We start from the raw sequence: 15,219 nt of genomic DNA, 5'->3' as shown, positions 1-15,219 counted from the left end.
ACAAACAAACAAACAAACAAACACACACACACACACAAAATAGAATATTGAGTACTTACGAATTTAAAATAAAAATGATTTATTTATTTTTATTTTATGTGTGTTGGTGTTTTGCCTGCATGTATGTCTGTATGGTATGAGAGTGTTGGATCCTCTGGAGTTACAGATAGTTGTGAGCTGCCATGTGGGTATTAGGGTCCTCTGGAAGATCAGCTTGTACTATTAACCAGAGTCGTCTCTCCAGCCCTACTATGGCTTTCATAGAATGTCCTTCACAAAACAGTCTACCGTCCTTTGAGATTCCCTAATCTTGCTTTATTTCCTGTTAAAAGGGAATAAGAAAGTGTGAAGTTGTTAGTTCCTTTTGAAGACTTTTATAAAATTAAAATAACAGTAAAAAACCCACATGAAATATACGGCACAGTAATAAACCAATTAAATTTTTAGTTATCTTTTTATGTAGTGATTTGGAACTAATGTGAAGGTGTTACCTCCATAATGTTAACCGTGTGGAACTGTACTTTATCTTACTGAAAGCAAATATTAAAAATATTTTTATTAATGCAGAGAATTTTATTCTATGTATTTTAGTGATATTTGCCCCATTTCCTCCTCCCAATACCTCCCAAATATCTACCTCTACCTCTCTCATAACTTTGTGTTTTCTCTCTCTCTTTCTCTTTCTCTCTCTGTAATCAACCCATCAGCTTCACTTTGAACTACCCATATACTCATGAATTTAGAGCCATCTGATGGAATGTGATTGATCTACCAAGGGCCACACCCTAAAAGAAAATTATTCTTTCCGCAGAAGCCATCAACTATCCATGGACCCTCAGGGATGGGGGCTTGTGAGAAGGCTGGCTGGCTGGTCTTATATAGGAGCCACCATGCTGTGAGTTCATGGGTGAAGCATTTCTTCTTTTCTTCTTTTTTTTTCTTTTTCTGGTTTTGCGAGACAGGATTAGAGCCTGTCCTGGAACTAGCTCTTGTAGACCAGGCTGGCCTCGAACTCAGAGTTCCTGAATGCTGGGATTAAAGGCGTGCACCACCACCGCCCGATGGAGTGAGGCACTTGTCATGCCTAGAAGACATTGTTTCATTCTGGTTTTCCCTAGTTCCTGGTTCTTCTGCTTTTTCTGTCCCCTCTTCTACAGTGGTCCCTGACCCTTGTGGGGGATGTGATGCAGATGTCCCATTTGGGGCTGAGGTGTCACTGACATGTGTGTTTTGTAATTTAAGTTGTGAGTTTCCACATTAACCAGTGTCTGTTACACAAATATTTCTGATGGAGTGTGGGTTGAGAGATACAAATTCACAGGGCAATTTAATGCTGTGCCGATTTAGCAGAGAAATATTAGTACATTCATCCCTGGGACCTGTACACCTCCCAAACTAGGAGGTCTTGGACAAAGTTACAGTATGAAGCATGGGATTCCTCGGATAAAGTGGACCCTAAGTCCACTTACAAAGTAGTTGATGGCCTCTATACCATTTGTGGTACCATTGCATCCATGTGCATGTCTTGCCATGTGGGTCATTAGTTTAGTTCAAAGAGTTGCCAGCTGGGTTAGACTAGTGATGACTTTTCTTCTACTGCCTTGAATAACACCTTCTCTAGTACTAACAAAACTAGCCAGTAGAATGGAAGTTTTCTTGGTTAGTGCCAACTTGCTTTCTTAATGTTCTGTGATTAGTGCGCATAGGAAAGAGACCAAATCTTAAGTGTTCTGAGGAGATGCTATTCTAGAATTAGTACCTAAGAGAAAATCCCGTGAATGCCTTGAGAGGATGAAACCCAATGATTCCTTAAGTGCCATATCGACCCCTGATCTAAGAGAGTCATTCATTCATAAGTATTTGCTGGGTACATATTCTTAAACTATTGAATGAGAATAAACACAGCATGATCTTGGTAGTTCAACTGTCTAAGATTAGGGGCAGCTTTTTTCTGAAGCTGTAGTTCTGTATGGCCTCTACCTAGTTATAACTGTGTAATGCATAACTAAAATAGTGTACAAATTACACAGAACAATTCTGGAAATTTCAGACTTTATTTGAATAATTTTTCTTGCTGAATAAAAGAATGCAGCAAAATGGAAACAAGATCATTTGTTGTCACTGGCTTAAAATGAAGTGAAAGATAAAGGTATTTGATTCATGACACTCTTTGGTAGGCTTTTTATTCATCAAAGTAGTGTCAGGAATTAAAGAAACTGGGTCTGCCTGCTACAGTGGCCTTTTACCACAAAACTGTGATTTATAGATATATTTAAATGATAAGCTACAAGATTAAATACCCATTTTGTATATTATGAAAAGTACTTAAATTTCTGAAAGACCATACAAAGAAAGAAACTATTAGTTCAAAAGTTTATGCCTTTCAAATATTAGTAAATTCAGTATTCTTAAAATCATCCTGTTTGATAATAACTGGATCCCAATTAAGTGTTTCTTGTTGCTCTCATGTTTGATAATTTTACCTGCATGTGTTGTGAATTACCTGCACAGATGGAAAAATGCCTCTCTTTAGTTCTTGGAATATTTATTATATTCAGACAGCAGTATCTTTTTTTTTTTTTTTTTTTGGTATAATCTTCCTTCCAGAATTGTCCTGGCTAGTTTTATGTTAGCTTGACACAGGCTAAGGTCATCTGAAAAGAGGAAACTTCAATTGAAAAAAAAAGTCTCCATAAGATCCAGCTATAAGGCAATTTCTTAAAGTCATTAATTGAGGAGGGCCCATGTCATTGTGGGTAGTAACATCCCTGGGCTGGTGGTCCTGGATTCTGTAAGAAAACAGGTTGAGCAAGCCATGAGGAACAAGCCAGTAAGCAGCACTCCTCCATGGTCTCTGCATCAGCTCCTGCTTCCAGGTTTCTGCCCTGTTTGAGTTCCTGTCCTGACTCTTTTCAGTGATGAACGGTGTGACCTGAACAAACCCTTTCCTCCCCCAGTTGCTTTGATCATGGTGTTTCATCACAGCAATGATAACCCTAAAACTAGAACTTCCAGTCATTCTTATTTTAGTGTTGTCAGGGCTGTTGTTGTGGGGAGCTCTTGAGAAGTAGAATGACTTCTCATGCCAAAATTTTCATAGTAATTAATCTGTCAATAATGGAAGGAACATATTCTTCTATTTGACAGATTCAGGGAACTGAAAGTCAAACTTTTTTTAAATAATTATTTTTGAACAATGAACCATAAAAGCAGATGGGTAGGGTGAATTTAACTTTGAACATGGTCAGTATAAAGGATGGAACTTTGTGAGAAACATCAACTGATTTGGAGATACAGTTGGACCTGTCTGTTACCAGTGCCTCTTTCCCCACAATCCCACCATGGTTCCTCTGCTTCCCTCTGTCTCTCAAATTCTTCAAACTTGGTAGACTAGCCTTCAGCCTTTGACACAGGTCCCATTTCCTGCTTGGTACTGGTAGGTGTTAGACTCTGGCTTTGCAAGTCACGTCTATCTAGAGAGATATTCTGTTTTTCCCTTTTCAAAGTAAGATTTGCCATCATAGTCAGTGAACCATATGATTGTGTGGCTCATGGAGAGAGGCGGCACACGCAGGGTATGTGTGTTCAGTGGGTGTTCAGAGTCACTAGCAGGAATGTTGAAGCCACAGGCACATTGCAGTGCCTGTAGTTCCTGTGGTGTGTGCAGGGTAAGCCACACGCCCTCTGTGAGCTCCAGCCTTGGAAAGAAGCTCCCATGGCCATCAAGCACGCTGGGTGGGAAGGGAGCGAAGCAGCGACCTAAGAGTGCCACCCCACTGGAGGAGATCCATACTTCTCACTTCACTCCACACTCACTGCCACTGCTGTACAGTTATCTGCCAGTCACTGTTGAATGTCTACTCGGTGGCACTTAGTGGTCCTCAGTAAAATATCTGTTGATTTTAAATGGAGAAGTAATTAAGTGGACAGGACAACTTAATTTGCGTAGGATTTCTTATTTTTTGTGACAGATGCTTGGTGTATTTTCATGGAAAGGAAGAATATTATCACTTTTGCAAATGCCATCAATCTTTAATAATCAAAATTCACTTGGCAAGAAAAGTGGTGTAGCCATACCGAATTGTGGTTATTGTTACATTGCATTATTTACGGTAAACCTGGTTCAATATTGGTAAATATATTGCAGTGGAAGCTGAACTGTTGTGAGCTATCTGGGCATCTGTCCAAGATATCATTAAAATACTGCATTAGATTCATTGAGTTTGTGAATAACATCTTAACAGCTCAATTGAAATTGAACTGCATGGTACAGTTTAAAAATTCTGAACCCACAAGATAAGGAAAGCACTGTAAATGTATATGACACACTCTACATTATGTATTCGAGTAATAAATTTATATATAATTTTGTTTAACCTTTAAGCTGTAAGTCTCCAAATGACTAATATATTAACTTTGAAGTTTGCATATACTGAAATTATCAGTGAATTTGAATGCCTTTTAAATTAGAATATTAATTGGCCTGATAATCAAGTCTAAAGATTAAGTAGAAGGTAGAAACTTTTAAACAAGTGTTAACATTGATACCAAACATGTTTTGAGCTGGGTGTATACATAAGTGGGTTAACAGTATTGGCCACCAAAAAGGTCAAAGGTAATAAAATTCAGTTAATTCATTTATTTTACTAATGAAAGAAAATGGGATTTACCTTAAAATGGAATTCAGGAATTATTAATTTTTTGTTTTAAACTACTGATTATATTAAGTATAACAAAGAGAATGTTTGAATAAGTGAGATGATGTAAGAAAAAATATGTTTAGTTATTTTTTCTCTAAAACCTAACATATTAGTATAATTAATTTCTTCCTGAATATAGATACATTCTCATTGAAAGGGTGTGGCCAAAGGTTTATTTTCTGTCACTGTTAGTGTATAAATGTCTTTGATGTAGAATGATTGATTAAACACATTAAAGTCCTCCTCTCAGTGAATGTCTCGTCTGTTTTCCAGGTTAGCGCTCTACGTATATGAATATCTGCTCCATGTAGGAGCTCAGAAATCGGCCCAAACATTTTTATCAGAGGTATGTTTTATATGTTTTCTGTATTACATTTGCTATGTAAATGAATGAGAAATATACAGAATGATGAAGTGCTCAGGTAGCATTTTACGTAATATAATCTTTGTAGATTGTTATGTAAGTGTTTTTAGTATCTCGACACCTTTTTTGTGGAACTCAGTAACAGTCTAGTAAACTTTCTAGGTATTTATTCCCTTTGAAAGTTATCTCAATATGGCAATAATAACTAAGAATGCAAATTTGCTTTAGAAGCTTCCACTAGGCCTGAGGAGATGGTTCAGTTAGTCTGATCTCAAGCATATACACACAGCAAAGTCTGACTGTGGTGGTGTGCATTTCTGTTCCCAGAGGTGAAGACAGGCACATAGATCAGCCAGCCCAGCCTGCTCATCAGAGGTCAGGCCACAGAGAGGCATTGTCTTGAGAAGATGTAGTTGAGGGCCAGTGGGCTGGCTCTTTGGGTAAAAGTTCTTGTCAGCATGCCTGATGACCTGAGTTTGTTCCCCAGGATGACGTTATAGAAGAAGAGAACAGACATTTGAGTTGTCCACCGAGTGATGCACAAGTGCCAGGTGCTCATAAGTGCTAGAGCTCCTGTGTATGCTTGCACATGGACACGTGTGTACACACCTTACACTTCCATCCAGGGCCTGTTTCCAACAGTACCTTATGTTTACAAGTGTATATAATTTATTCATTCATTCTGTATACAGTGTTCTGCTTGCATGTATGCCTGCAGGCCAGAAGAGGGCACCAGATCTTATTATAGATGGCTGTGAGCCACCATGTGGTTGCTGGGAATTGAACTCAGGACCTCTGGAAGAGCAGCCAGTGTTCTTAACCTCTGAGCCATCTCTCCAGCTGTTTACAAGTTTTGACAATGTGAATTTTTTGGTTTTTATTTTACATGAATAAGAGTTGGGTGTTTCAAAATATTTTTGAAAATCTTTTCAAACTTTCGATACTCTCTCTCTCCTCCTTCACCGTTCTGCTTGATTTTCTTGTTGGAAACACGCTGGCCTCAAACTTGCCATCACACCTGCCTCAGCCTCCCGAGTGCTGGAATTACAGGCAAGTGTCTGCTCCTCTTTTGCTTTTTCCAGCTCTGAATCTGAGCTTTCTTACACTACAACTCTATTTTTCTTCTCTTATCTGCATTATTATAAGGATAATGAGGATGTTGAATTCTGTTATGTAGTAGGCACATCAAGTACCAAATTTATTATTTCAAATTCTTTTAAGAAATTTGCATGACACATCATATTACTGCTGTTTTATTAATCAGAACAGGATCAAGTTAATGAGTTATGGAATTAAAATTCAAATTGTCCATGGTCATTGGGTCTACACTTGTCATGTATGCGGGAAACCCCTTCTGGTGTTGCTTCACATGAGGGATAGCTTACTTTTGATTCCTTTGCTCTCAAACAAGTGCATACATTAACACACAGATCAGACATTCAAACATATGACCCCTTGGAGGCCATTCTGATTAAAACCACCATAAGTATCAAATAAGGAAATTGAAGGAAACATTTTCCATGTTCAAGGATTGTCAGTATCAGTATAATAAAACATGACCATATTACTAAGAATGATCTACAGAAACAATGCAGTCTCCATCAAATATAACAAAATTCTTCACAGAAATAGGAAGGAATGCTAAAAGCATACAAACGTGTAGAACTCCAGGTTAGAGTCTTGAGAAAAAAGAACAGTGCTAGAGACAGTAAAGCATCCAATTTCAAGTTATGTTACAGGTTTGTGATACAAAACAGCATAGTGTTGGCATCAAAGCAGACATGCAGATCCATGCAATGGAGTACCCAGAAGTTAAACCCCTAAAGTTACATGGTTTTACAACCATGCATTGAAGAGCAGATACTTTTCCAAAAAAGTGGTGCTGTGAATGTGATCCATACAAAGGGAAGTGAAACTAAATTCCTCCTACTCTGCAAAAATCAGTTGCAGGTGTATCAGAGACCCTACTATGAGACTTGAAACACTGTTGCCTGGGCAGTATCAGGAGAAGAATTCAGTCATAACATAGATAATGATTTTCTGTAGAACTACAACTCAGGAAATAAAGCCCAAGAACTGTCTAATGGGATTGCATGAAGGGAGAGAGCTGCTGTATAGCAAACATTCAAGTGGGAAGACACCCTACACACAGAAGAGATCTTTCCTAGCTACTAGACATCTCCCAAAGATCATCATCGAGAGCATATGATTCAAAAATATTCAACTCCTAAAAGTTCCCAAACACCTCTATCGATAAATGAGCTAGTGAGATGAGTATCTCAGAAGATGAAGCACAGATGACTAATAATCAGAAAAACTGTCTCATGCTTAGTAATCGGGGAAATGCATGTTAGAACTACCCAGAAATGCCATCTCACCCTGTAGCAGCTAAAGACCAATTCTAGTGAGGATGTGGGTAAAAAGGAACTACAGAAATTTCCCGTCACTATGAAGATCACTATGGAAGTTTCTCACAGAACTAAATACATATGACACCTTGCATATTTCCTCTGGGTCTGTACCTAAAGGACTCTAAGTCAGTGTATAACAAATACACTCTACATCCATATTTTTTATAACTATTTGTTTAGGTTCTAAAAATAGAAGGGTAAGTAAATAAAATAGGGTAATATGCACAGTGAAGTGTTATTCAGCCAGAAAAATATAATTTTGCTATTTTCTAGAAAAATGGGTACAACTTGAGATCATATTGAGTAAAATATACCAATTCGAGAAAGGTATTGCTGTTTTCTTTCATTTGAAGATCCTAGACTTAGTATGCATAAAAGTGCACGTGTGTGTGCGCACGTGCGCACACACACACACACACACACACACCCATACACCATACACACATACCATGGGAGCAGAAGGGAGACTGGATAAAGAAGAAGACTGGTAGATGGGTAGGGTGGAGGATATGATCAGAGCACATGACAGCACGGCCTAAGTGTGTGTGCACCATCAGAGAAGTGGGGAGTGAGGGAGAATGTCAGAGGGGTTCTCCCTAGTTGTAGAATCTTTATATATGAAAACATTATGTTTATATATTTATACTTGTTTAAAAATATAGAAAATACATAATCTTAAGTGTTCTGAATTTACAAAGGGAAGCTTGAGGTGTGTTTGTGATATCACTTTGCTGAGCACATGCTGGAGTTTTATATTATATTTCAGTGCCTAACTTTTTATTCCCTCACATTGTGAGTGTCTGCAATATCTAATTGCTTGTATTTGCTGTATGTACCACAAGGCTCTGTCTTCAGGGCACTGTTGTGTTACTGTGCTTAAACTGTTCTCTTCTTATGTACCCAAAGGACTTGGGTGTCACCATTCACTAGGAAGGCTTTCTCAGGGTTCTCTGTCTTTAAGATGTCAGTGCAGCCTGCAGGGGCCTATACAGGAAGACCATTGTGTACTTCAGTAGGAAATTTTACACTACCTTCTCGATGATAGAGCCTATGGAAGTTTACAGTAAAAGAACAGCATCGTTAAGTCTATTCTTCGATATCCATGTTACCCTGTCCCCTGACTGTAGACAGGACAGAGGGGAGAGAAAAGCATGGTGTGGTGTTTAGAGCTCTCCAACCTACACACGCAGAATTAGAGGGCACTCTCTGTAGAATGACTTTTTTTTTTTTTTTTTTTTTTTTTTTTCGAGACAGGGTTTCCCTGTAGCTTTAGAGCCTGTCCTGGAACTAGCTCTTGTAGACCAGGCTGGCCTCGAACTCAGAGACCCGCCTGCCTTTGCCTCCCGAGTGCTGGGATTAAAGGCATGCATCACCACCGCCCGGCAGAATGACTTTTTTTTTCCAGTTTATTTATTTTTTATTAAAAATTGCCATCTCCTCCCCTCCTCCTCCCCCTTCCCTCCCCTCCCCTCCACCCATACCCCCACTCCCTCCCTCTCTAGGCCAAAGAGCCATCAGGGTTCTCTACACTATGTTGAGTTCAAGGTCCTCCCAACTCCCTCCAGGTCCAGGAAGGTGAGCAACCAAACTGACAAGGCTCACACAGAGCCCGTACATGTCGTAGAGACCAAGCCCATCGCCATTGTCCTTGGCTCCTCGGTCAGCCTCCACCATCAGCCACTTTCAGAGAGTTCAATTTGGTCGCATGTTCCATCAGTCCCATTCCAAGTGGACTTGGTGGTCTCCCATTAGTTCTGTCCTGCCGCCTCAGTGGGTGAACGCATCCCTCATGGTTCTGACTTTCTTTCTCATGATCTCTCTCCTTCTGCTCCTCATCAGAACTTTGGGAGCTCAGTCCGGTGCTCCATTGTGGGGCTCTGTCTCTATCTCCATCCATCGCCAGGTGAAGGTTAAGGCTCACAGTGAGCCCGTCCATGCTGTAGAGTTCACATTCATTGCCGTTGTCCTTGGTTTCTCAGTCCTCCTCCACCGTCAGCCACATTCAGAGAGCCCGGTTTGGTCCCCTGTTCCATCAGTTCCATTCCAACTGGACTTGGTGGTCTCCCGTTAGATCTGTCCCACCGTCTCAATGGGTAAACGCACTCCTCACGGTCCTGACTTCCTTGCTCATGATCTCCCTCCTTTTGCTCCTCATCGGGACCTTGGGAGCTCAGTCCGGTGCTCCTATGTGGGGCTCTGTCATTTTCTCCATCCAATGCCAGGTGAAGGTTCTATGGTGATATGCAAGATATTCATGAGTATGGCAATAGGATCTGGACATTTCTGGCACCCTCTCCTCAGCTGCCCAAGGACCTAGCTGGGGGCGTCCTCTGGACACCTGGGAACCCCTCTAGAGTCAAGTCTCTGCCAACCCTAGAATGGCTCCCTTAAGTAAGATATATAATTCCTTGTTCCCATATCCACCCTTCCTATATCCCAACCATCCTATTCCCCCAAGCTCTTCCCATCCTCCACTTCACACTTTTCTCGCCCCCTCCCCCCTCCCCCCATCCCACCCCACCTCTATGTTCCCATTTTTTGTCCGGCAATCTTGTCTACTTCCAGTATCCAGGAGGATAACTATATGTTTTTCTTTGGGTTCACCTTCTTATATAGCTTCTCTAGGATTTTTACGAATTATAGGCTCGATGTCCTTTATTTATGGCTAGAACCCAATTATGAGTGAGTACATCCCATGTTCATCTTTTTGGGCCTGGGTTACCTCACTCAGGATGGTGTTTTCTATTTCCCTCCATTTGCATGCAAAATTCAAGATGTCATTGTTTTTTACCGCCGAGTAGTACTCTAATATGTATATATTCCACACTTTCTTCATCCATTCTTCTACTGAAGGGCATCTAGGTTGTTTCCAGGTTCTGGCTATTACAAATAATGCTGCTATAAACATAGTTGAACAGATGCTTTTGTAATATGATTGGGCATCTCTTGGGTAAATTCCCAAGAGTGGGATTGCTGGGTCCTGGGGTAAGTGGATCCCAAATTTCCTGAGAAACCTCAGTGTGGAGGTTTATCAGAATGACTTTTTTTTAAGCTTCTTTTTTTTAATGGATTTAATTGAGCTATATATTTTCTCTGCTCTCCTCCCTGCCTTTCCCTTCCCCCCTTCAACCCTACGCCAAGGTCCCCATGCTCCCAGTTTACTCAGGAGATCTTGTCTTTTTCTACTTCCCATGTAGATTAGATCTATGTATGTCTCTCTTAGGGTCCTCAGTGTTATCTAGGTTCTCTGGGATTTTGAATTGTAGGCTGTTTTTTTTTCTTTATGTCTAAAAGCCACTTATGAGTGAGATAAGTGAGTATATATGATATTTATCTTTCTGGGTCTGGGTTGCCACACTCAAAATAATGTTTTCTAGCTCCATCCAAATGCCTGCAAATTTCAAGCTGTCGTTATTTTTTTCTGCTGTGTAGTACTCCATTGTGTAAATGTACCACATTTTCCTTATCCATTCTTCGGTCGAGGGGCACTTCTGAAGGCATCACAGTCCCTGACTTCAAACTCTACTATAGAGCTACAGTACTGAAAACAGTCTGGTATTGGCATAAGAACAGGCAGGATGAACAGTGGAACTGAATTGAAGATTTAGATATTAATCCACACAGCTTCAAACCCCTGATTTTGAAGCAAAATATATAAAATGCAAAAAAGAAAGCATATTCAGCAAATGGTGCTGGCATAACTGGATATCAACATGTAGAAGAATGAAAATAGACCATGTCTATCGGCATGCACAAAACTCAATTCCAAATGGATCAAAGACCTCAACATAAAGCCAGCCACACTGAGCCTTATAGAAGAGAAAGTGGGAAGTACACTTGAATGCATTGGCACAGGAGACTACTTCCTAAATATAACCCCAGTAGCACAGACACTGAGAGAGAGAGAGAAACAATTAATAAATGGGACCTCCTGAAACTGAAAAGCTTCTGTAAAGCAAAGGACATGGTCAACAAGACAAAACAACAGACTACAGAATGGGAGAAGATCTTCACCAACCCTACATCAGACAGAAGGATGATCTTCAAATTATACAAAAACACAAGAAATTGGTCATCAAAAGAACAAATAATCCGATAAAAAATGGAGTACAAACATAAACAGAGAACACTCAACAGAAGAATCTAAAATGGCTGAAAGACACTTAAGGAAATGTTCAACATCCTTAGTCATCTGAGAAACGCAAATCAAAAAAACTCTGAGATTCCATCTTAAAAACCTGTAAGAATGGCCAAGATCAAAAACACTGATGACAGCGTATGCTGGAGAAGGATGTGGGATAAAGGGAACAACACTCCTGCATTGCTGGTGGGAGTGCAAGTTGGTACAGCCCCTTTGGATATCAGTGTGGCGATTTCTCAGAAAATCAGGAAACAACCTTCAAGACCCAGAAATACCACTTTTGGGTATATATCCAAAGGATGCTCAATCGTGCCACAAGGACATGTGCTCAGCTATGTTCATAGCAGCTCTGTTTGTCACAACGAGAACCTGGAAACAACCTAGAATGACTTTTTAAGCAGTTCAGTTGTATATGACTGCTCATGTTCTTTCAGTTTTTACTACTTTTTTCCCAGATTTTTACCTTACTCAGAACTGTTACACAAGAAACTAAAAATAGGTGGAATGAATCATTTGGGTTGAGTATTATAATAAAGAGAGGATTAAAATAGTTACTTCAACCTAATGTTTTTGCTGAGGTTCAATGCAAAGTAGCCACTTCTTTTTCAATTTCTCCTTCAGTATCAGTGAGGTTATAAATGACCATAATGTCAGTAAGTTCTTTGGAGTCAAGATTACTGTGCTGGACCATTTCTTACATTTACTTGGGCTGATTGTTACACCTAAAACTGTGGGAAGGGCACTCAGTACGTCCAGTGGCATTTGGACAAGCAAGGCGTTTTTCTCACCAGCCCAGTTATTCATGTGGGCTTAATCTTTTAAAAAAGTGCTCCTGACCTAACTATGAGCAATCAACTGCTCCTGATGGCTTTGTTGTTGGTTGGAAGAGTGAAGACCATAATTATATTAGACCAGCTCCTTTTACTTTCCTTTTTTATGAAATAAAATATAGTAAGAAAAGATAACAACTAGCATACTGGAATTTGAATAGGACAAAATAAACAGATGGAAAAGAACCCCCCCCCCCCCAAAAAAAAAAGGCAGAAGAAAGACATATAGATTCAGAGACCCACTCATTCAAGGATTTAGGAATTCTGTTCTTTATTTCTTTTTCTAAATGAAACTGAAAACACTGGACTAACAATATTGGCCAAGCGATTCTCTAACTAGGTTGAACTAACAAGTTCAGAGTTACTTTTGGCATGTGATAAATTTTAATTATTGCCCCAAACCTACATATAGTTTGAGTGGCTTTCTACTTCCTGACTTTAGATGCTCTTTAGGAATGGTGTCAGCACAGAGTCCTGTTCTACTTTGTCTTCATGACCAGTAAAATTCAGCTTTAAGAGTGTTCAGAAACTTTTCAACTCTAGGTCAGATTTAATACTTTGTACTCATTGCTAGTTGTGTTTTTCTTGTTATATTATTCCCATAGATAGAGAATTCCTGTTGATTTTTGAATTTTTTATAATATTCATGCTTGTAAATGAGGCTGGGTGTTCTTAACAAATATATAATTAAGAGTAAAAATGCTTGCCAGGCGTAGTAATGCACACCTTTAATCCCAGCACTTAGAAGGCAAAGGAAGATAGATCTCTGAGTTTGTGACCAGCGTGGTTACAGAGTGAGTTCTAAGACAGCCAGGGCTTCACAGAGAAACTCTGTCTTGGGTGGGGGAGTAAAATGCCCCTGTAGAGTTACACATTTCCCCCTTTCCTTTTACAGTTTCTTTGCTGTCCTCTTTTCTTGGCCAACATGTTGACCTGAAATAGTAACTTTGCAGCATCTAATGAAGTATTGCTTTTCCAGTCCCCAGTCATTGGACACTGTAGACTTCACAGTTCCCTTCCATTTTTCTCCTGTATAAAGAAATGAAATTGTACTTGCTAGTCAGCTTCTTGAGCTCTAATTCAAATCTGTAAGTGCCTTTCAACCAAATGTCTTGAGTTTGAATATGTGCCACATCTTAGCTGATTTTCTTAATTATGAAAGAAGATGATAATACTACAGATTTGCATAGGGGTGTACGTTGGATTCAGTACATATAAGTTGTACAGAATAGTGTCTGGAAGGTATGCGTGTTTCACAGTGTTGCTTTTTACACTTGTGACCAGTAATTTTTTTCTATTTTTGTAGTTTTTTTTTCTATTTTTATGTACTTTTTGGGCACAATAGTAAATATACATCTTATATGTACATGGATATGTCATGTGTCTGTACTTGAGAGGCCTAAAGTTATCTGACTTTTGGGGTACTCTTTGTAATAAAATGTCTCCAGCCCTGAGATGAATGTTATAGGCTCTCTCAATACTTCCCTGCTATCAGAGAACCTCAGTGGAGGGACATAGAGTTCTCTTGCTGGGCTTTCTTGTTTCTTTGGAGTTTTACAGTGAGTTCTGCTGCTCCATAAGCTCACTCCTTTTCTGTGTCCGAGATTCTGTTCCCTGTGTAGTTCCTAGGATCCACTAACTCATTGCTCTTGAAGGTGAGAGATTCTTGCAGAAGGTCAGAGAATAGTGGGAAAAAATTAGGATTTTATGGATAGTGACACTGATTAGATACAATTGCTACTGGCTGTGTTTTTGTTTCTTTCTGACCACAGAGAAGTTCCCACCAGCTGTTCCCTTGAACTGCAATTTGCCTTCTGACTTGCTGAATCCTTGCAGTTTTTATATTGTCCTTAAAAAAAAATTCTCCCAGACATCCTGAACTTCTTGTCGAGATATCATTTGTAACTTTTAAACTTTGTTGCACAGAATACTAAAAGGTCATTCCTTTCATAACCACCTAATGACCTTTAGAATAAAACCCAGCAAGAACCATTGAGGCGTTCCCCCCAAATTCACATATATGTATATATGTATTGTATTATTTTTTCATTTTCATTCCTTCTAAATCAAAGCAGTGCTGAGACTGCTCATGGAAGGCTGCCAGCTTGCATTGTTTGGTAAGGCTGCCCCATGTACTGTGGAGTATTTGACTGTGTAGGGACAACTGGGAAGCGCTCAGCTATTGTAACTCAAATCTAGGAGCCATGTGTGACTAGACAGCACAGCTTCAGCTTGTTCACGTCAAAACACAGGGAGGTTTTACTTCTGTTAAATTTCCTTTGTTTCAATTCCTAAATATTTTTATTTTATTTGCATTTATATGTGTTTAGTTTGATGTGTGCACATACTTATACCTTAGAAATCAGAGGGAACAGCACATTCTATCTAGATTAGAAATCTCGGGCATTTTATTTGCAAATGAGTTGGATATCCTGATACTCACTCAAGAACAGGTTTTATCCTTAATGTTGTTAAAATTTTTAAAAATGTTACACATTCAAAAAGTGTGAAAGAATTTATGAAAACATAGAAAAGTTTAGGGACCCTGAGCTTGAGACCTATTGGTACACTTATAGAGATGTTCTTGAAGGGGCTTCAGTCTGCCATAAGATGCCATACTGACAATACCAGAGCTTCAGAGAGTGTTGTTAGCAGGCTGTGGAGATGGATCAGCTTATGATACAAGGACCAGAGTTTATACCCTGGTTTTGACTGACATCAAAAGCTGGGTTCAGCAGAGCCCGCCTCTATTCTAGTACTTGGGACCTGGGGG

The 15,219-nt window shown here is 39.5% G+C and overlaps 1 protein-coding gene across 4 annotated transcripts in view; it reads left to right on the top strand.

Moving 5' to 3' along the window:
• Ssbp2 (single stranded DNA binding protein 2) overlaps window positions 1-15,219 on the top strand; it is a 251,742-nt gene that overhangs the window by 75,710 nt on the left and 160,813 nt on the right. For all 4 annotated transcript variants that reach the window (XM_038322334.2, XM_038322333.1, XM_038322332.2 and 1 more), the window contains exon 2: window positions 4,974-5,046. In XM_038322334.2, coding sequence (XP_038178262.1) covers window positions 4,974-5,046 — 73 coding nt within the window. The remainder of the gene's footprint in view (window positions 1-4,973; window positions 5,047-15,219) is intronic.

Source organism: Arvicola amphibius, chromosome 3, assembly GCF_903992535.2.
Source record: "Arvicola amphibius chromosome 3, mArvAmp1.2, whole genome shotgun sequence".
In the NCBI taxonomy this organism is placed as follows: Eukaryota; Metazoa; Chordata; class Mammalia; order Rodentia; family Cricetidae; genus Arvicola; species Arvicola amphibius.
The sequence above is the reverse complement of the archived record's forward strand: the minus strand, read 5'-3'. Positions and strand labels throughout refer to the sequence as shown.